The sequence below is a fragment of the Ranitomeya imitator genome, chromosome 6 (assembly GCF_032444005.1).
Source record: "Ranitomeya imitator isolate aRanImi1 chromosome 6, aRanImi1.pri, whole genome shotgun sequence".
Taxonomy (NCBI): domain Eukaryota; kingdom Metazoa; phylum Chordata; class Amphibia; order Anura; family Dendrobatidae; genus Ranitomeya; species Ranitomeya imitator.
This window is the reverse complement of record NC_091287.1, coordinates 8757933-8763459: the sequence shown is the minus strand read 5'-3', so window position 1 is coordinate 8763459 and position 5527 is coordinate 8757933. Positions and strand designations below refer to the sequence as shown.

At 52.6% G+C, this 5527-nt stretch overlaps 1 protein-coding gene across 1 annotated transcript; it reads right to left on the bottom strand.

Moving 5' to 3' along the window:
• Nucleotides 1–870: 870 nt before the first annotated feature.
• On the bottom strand, nt 871–4905 carry LOC138642427 (prophage side tail fiber protein homolog StfR-like). The gene is made up of 2 exons (XM_069730575.1): nt 4703–4905; nt 871–2356 (listed from the first exon to the last, which is right to left on the bottom strand). The coding sequence occupies exons 1-2, from the start codon at nt 4903–4905 to the stop codon at nt 871–873; spliced, it is 1689 nt and encodes a 562-aa protein (XP_069586676.1).
• Between the last annotated feature and the right edge of the window lie 622 nt (nt 4906–5527).

Genomic DNA, 5527 nt, shown 5'->3' with positions numbered 1-5527 from the left:
TAACAAGTTCGGAGTTAATGTTTCAGCTTCTTCCAGTTTCTTGGCTCGGGCTCCAGTTTTTATGTCATTTTTTCTATTAAATTAACTTCCAGAGCCATTGTTTATTTTGGACCCATTTGTTGTCAGCACATTACGCTCGCTGCTCACTCACTGCTGCAGATTTCCTTATATCTTCATCGTTAGGGGAAAGGGGGAAAAAACGATCTAGAATTGTTGGATTTATTTTTCTGTATATGTTGGTTATACTATTTATATTATTGTTATATTTGTGATTACAAATTATTACCGTTTTTACTAATATCAGTAATTATTATTATTTTTCTACTATTTTATCAGTGTTATTATTCTCACTATTATTACTACCAGCTGATTGTATACACAGTATTTACTATTAATCCTTATTATGCCACTCTGACTTTTCGAGTGTTGTTGATTTTTTGCTGTTTGTTAACTTTCCTCTTTTCTTTTGACTTCTTTCTCTTCCGCCCCTGATTTCTACGTCTTCCCCTCGCCACCAGGAGCTGTGACATTTTGGCGCGCAGCGGAGCACTGAGCTCTACTGCGGAGCGGTAATGTCGTCCTGGCGGACCTCGGCACAATGTTTGGAGATGGTTGTTGAGTCTCAGCTTTTTGCCGTATTAATCACGAAACGCGTCGTCAGCACCAATAAACCGCCCGCCATAAATACATTTATAAACAGTTGTGCAATCTCCGTCCCGGCACGATGGACACAAAACATTTCTCCGCCATCTATTAGCAATGGTTGTGATGGGTTACCGCCGCGATGACTTGAAACTGCTCTCAACTCACAGGCTGCAGATAAAGAGGCGAGAACCATTAGCGTCAATGCGGATCCCTCTGGAAAAGCCATCAGTTGTGCTGCGGGCCTCGGGGAGCGACAGACGTCTGCTGCGGCTCTGCTGCGCTCTGGGCAGACTCTGCTGCGCCCTGGGCAGACTCTGCTGCGCTCTGGGCAGACTCTGCTGCTCTCTGGGCAGACTCTGCTGCTCTCTGGGCAGACTCTGCTGCGCCCTGGGCAGACTCTGCTGCGCTCTGGGCAGACTTTGCTGCGCTCTGGGCAGACTCTGCTGCTCTCTGGGCAGACTCTGCTGCGCTCTGGGCAGACTTTGCTGCGCTCTGGGCAGACTCTGCTGCTCTCTGGGCAGACTCTGCTGCGCTCTGGGCAGACTCTGCTGCTCTCTGGGCAGACTCTGCTGCGCTCTGGGCAGACTCTGCTGCGCTCTGGGCAGACTCTGCTGCGCTCTGGGCAGACTTTGCTGCGCTCTGGGCAGACTCTGCTGCTCTCTGGGCAGACTCTGCTGCGCTCTGGGCAGACTCTGCTGCTCTCTGGGCAGACTCTGCTGCGCTCTGGGCAGACTCTGCTGCGCTCTGGGCAGACTCTGCTGCGCTCTGGGCAGACTCTGCTGCGCTCTGGGCAGACTCTGCTGCGCTCTGGGCAGACTTTGCTGCGCTCTGGGCAGACTCTGCTGCGCTCTGGGCAGACTTTGCTGCGCTCTGGGCAGACTCTGCTGCGCTCTGGGCAGACTCTGCTGCGCTCTGGGCAGACTCTGCTGCTCTCTGGGCAGACTCTGCTGCGCTCTGGGCAGACTCTGCTGCGCTCTGGGCAGACTCTGCTGCTCTCTGGGCAGACTCTGCTGCGCTCTGGGCAGACTCTGCTGCGCTCTGGGCAGACTTTGCTGCGCTCTGGGCAGACTCTGCTGCTCTCTGGGCAGACTCTGCTGCTCTCTGGGCAGACTCTGCTGCGCTCTGGGCAGACTCTGCTGCGCTCTGGGCAGACTCTGCTGCTCTCTGGGCAGACTCTGCTGCGCTCTGGGCAGACTCTGCTGCGCTCTGGGCAGACTCTGCTGCGCTCTGGGCAGACTTTGCTGCGCTCTGGGCAGACTCTGCTGCGCTCTGGGCAGACTTTGCTGCGCTCTGGGCAGACTTTGCTGCGCTCTGGGCAGACTCTGCTGCTCTCTGGGCAGACTCTGCTGCGCTCTGGGCAGACTCTGCTGCTCTCTGGGCAGACTCTGCTGCGCTCTGGGCAGACTCTGCTGCGCTCTGGGCAGACTCTGCTGCTCTCTGGGCAGACTCTGCTGCGCTCTGGGCAGACTCTGCTGCGCTCTGGGCAGACTCTGCTGCGCTCTGGGCAGACTTTGCTGCGCTCTGGGCAGACTCTGCTGCGCTCTGGGCAGACTTTGCTGCGCTCTGGGCAGACTCTGCTGCGCTCTGGGCAGACTTTGCAGCACCGGAGGGATTTCCAGCTCTCGCTGGCACGCTCTCACTTTCCTCATTAGAGGGTAGAGCTGATGGCGCAGCGTCTGTCCGGCGACCTGACGGGTGGGGCTCATATAAACTTTACACACGGGAACATTTCCAAAAAAATGTGAATGTTGTCAGAGCCATTTATTCCTAAAAATATCATTTTATTCATTTTTCAATGCATTTAGTAATTTGTAAAGTTTTAATGTGCAGAAATAAAAGGCTCCGGCAGATGGTGCAACAGCCTGACAGATGGCATCGGGTGACTCATGCCCACAGGGTGCACCCGCCTGACAGATGGCACCGGACGACTCATACCCACAGGGTGCACCCGCCTGACAGATGGCACCGGACGACTCATACCCACAGGGTGCACCCGCCTGACAGATGGCACCGGACGACTCATACCCACAGGGTGCACCCGCCTGACAGATGGCACCGGACGACTCATACCCACAGGGTGCACCCGCCTGACACATGGCACCGGACGACTCATACCCACAGGGTGCACCCGCCTGACAGAGGGCACTGGACAACTCACGCCCACAGGGTGCACCCGCCTGACAGATGGCAGTGGACGACTCATGCTCACAAGGTGCACCCGCATGATAGATGGAACTGGACGACTCATGCCCACAGGGTGCACCGCCTGTCAGATGGCACCAGACAATTCATGCCCACAGGGTGCACCCGCCTGACAGATGGCACCAGACAATTCATGCCCACAGGGTGCACCCGCCTGACAGATGGCATCGCGTGACTCATGCCCACAGGGTGCACCCGCCTGACAGATGGCACCAGACAATTCATGCCCACAGGGTGCACCCACCTGACAGATGGCATCGGGTGACTCATGCCCACAGGGTGCACCCGCCTGACAGATGGCATCGCGTGACTCATGCCCACAGGGTGCACCCGCCTGACAGGTGGCACCGGACAATTCATACCCACAGGGTGCACCCGCCTGACAGATGGCATCGGGCGACTCATGCCCACAGGGTGCACCCGCCTGACAGATGGCATCGGGTGACTCATGCCCACAGGGTGCACCCGCCTGACAGATGGCATTGGGCGACTCATGCCCACAGGGTGCACCCACCTGACAGATGGCATCGGGTGACTCATGCCCACAGGGGAGCATATTATCTGCCTCCCACCCACCATGCACATGTTCAGCACTGAAATTCTCGGCCAACTGCAGCACATTTGATATGACAGATATCAGGGCGTCCGGGTGAATTTACCCAGGAAATTTCGTTTACATCCGGTGTATTCAATGGGAACAGAACCCACATTTTTTTGTCATCACGATGTTGAGACATTCGCCGGTTGGGACGTGTTCACACAGAAAGTGCCGGCGTAGAGTGAAGGAGGAAGAGAAGAGTATACAAAAAAGATAGCGGGCACCACGAAACATAAGCGAGTCATTGATCAACCATATGCATATGAGAAAGACGATCAAGAAAAACTAAGAAAAAAAGGATATGCATAACACTGGGATCAACCATCAAAAGATTACAACTTTATTCATACAAAAAGGCACATCAGAACAAGACATACATTAAAAAGCAGAAAAAACGGCACATGGCTGGTAAGCTACATGCAGCCCCCGGACAATCGGAAACAAATACCATTTAGCACTGAACAATATGATAAACGTTTAAAGAAGGTAAATGCATATAGATTAAAACACGTACACCAATATATATTCTTATACGGTATAAGAATATATATTGGTGTACGTGTTTTAATCTATATGCATTTACCTTCTTTAAACGTTTATCATATTGTTCAGTGCTAAATGGTATTTGTTTCCGATTGTCCGGGGGCTGCATGTAGCTTACCAGCCATGTGCCGTTTTTTCTGCTTTTAAATGTATGTCTTGTTTTGATGTGCCTTTTTGTATGAATAAAGTTGTAATCTTTTGATGGTTGATCCCCGTGTTATGCATATCCTTTTTTTCTTAGTTTTTCGAGGAAGAGAAGAGGGCACTGCCTGAGGGTACGGCGATTCCGGATGTGTGCAATAAACACACACGGAATCACCGCGCGTAAAGAAGGAGGCGGCGTTTTGGGCACAGCGGGTTTTCCGCTCCATCCAAAGCGCCGTCATTATGGAGCGTGGACATGCACCCTTAGAAATTAGGATTTGTGCAGCTTCGCTCATCACCACTGAAAACATCGAACGAATGAGATTGTGCTGTACGTTTACTGGATGTGTGACCGGTGATTTGCATCAAATCGATTGTGGAAGCTCCTGTGGATATTCAATGTAATATAGACTGTAATAATGTCCCACCAAGTAATAGTGACCCATCATGCCTCCATGTAGTAATAGTCCCCCATTGTGCCTCCATGTAGTAATAGTGCCCCCATTGTGCCTCCAAATAGTAATAGCGCCCCCATCGTGCCTCCATGTAGTAATAGCGCCCCCATCGTACCTCCATGTAGTAATAGCGAGCCCATCGAGCCTCCATGTAGTAATAGTGCCCCATCGTGCCTCCATGTAGTAATAGCGCCACCATCGTGCCTCCATGTAGTAATAGCGCCCCCATCGTGCCTCCATGTAGTAATAGCACCCCCATCGTACCTCCATGTAGTAATAGCGAGCCCATCGCGCCTCCATGTAGTAATAGTGCCCCATCGTGCCTCCATGTAGTAATAGCGCCCCCATCGTGCCTCCATGTAGTAATAGTGCCCATCGTGCCTTCATGTAGTAATAGTGCCCCATCGCGCCTCCATGTAGTAATAGTGCCCCATCGTGCCTCCATGTAGTAATAGCGCCCCCATCGTGCCTTCATGTAGTAATAGTGCCCCCATCGTACCTCCATGTAGTAATAGTGCCCGCATCGTGCCTCCATGTAGTAATAGTGCCCCATCGTGCCTCCATGCAGTAATAGTGCCCCCATTGTGCCTCCATGTAGTAATAGTGCCCCATCGTGCCTCCATGTGGTAATAGTGCCCCATCGTGCCTTCATGTAGTAATAGTGCCCCATCGTGCCTCCATGCAGTAATAGTGCCCCCATTGTGCCTCCATGTAGTAATAGTGCCCCCATTGTGCCTCCATGTAGTAATAGTGCCCCCATTGTGCCTCCATGTAGTAATAGTGCCCCATCGTGCCTCCATGCAGTAATAGCACCCCATCGTGCCTCCATGCAGTAATAGTGCCTCCATGTAGCAATAGCGCCCCCATTGTGCCTCCATGTAGTAATAGTGCCCCAACGTGCCTCCATGCAGTAATAGTGCCCCCATTGTGCCTCCATGTA

What these genes read in the sequence shown, in the direction of transcription:
- LOC138642427 (XM_069730575.1), bottom strand. Translation starts at nt 4,905, where the DNA reads ATGGGGCACTATTACTACATGGAGGCGCGATGGGCTCGCTATTACTAC. An exon ending in CTCGCTATTACTACATGGAG is followed by an intron (nt 2,357 to 4,702) that starts GTACGATGGGGG and finishes CCGTGTGTAAAG; the next exon opens with TTTATATGAGCCCCACCCGT.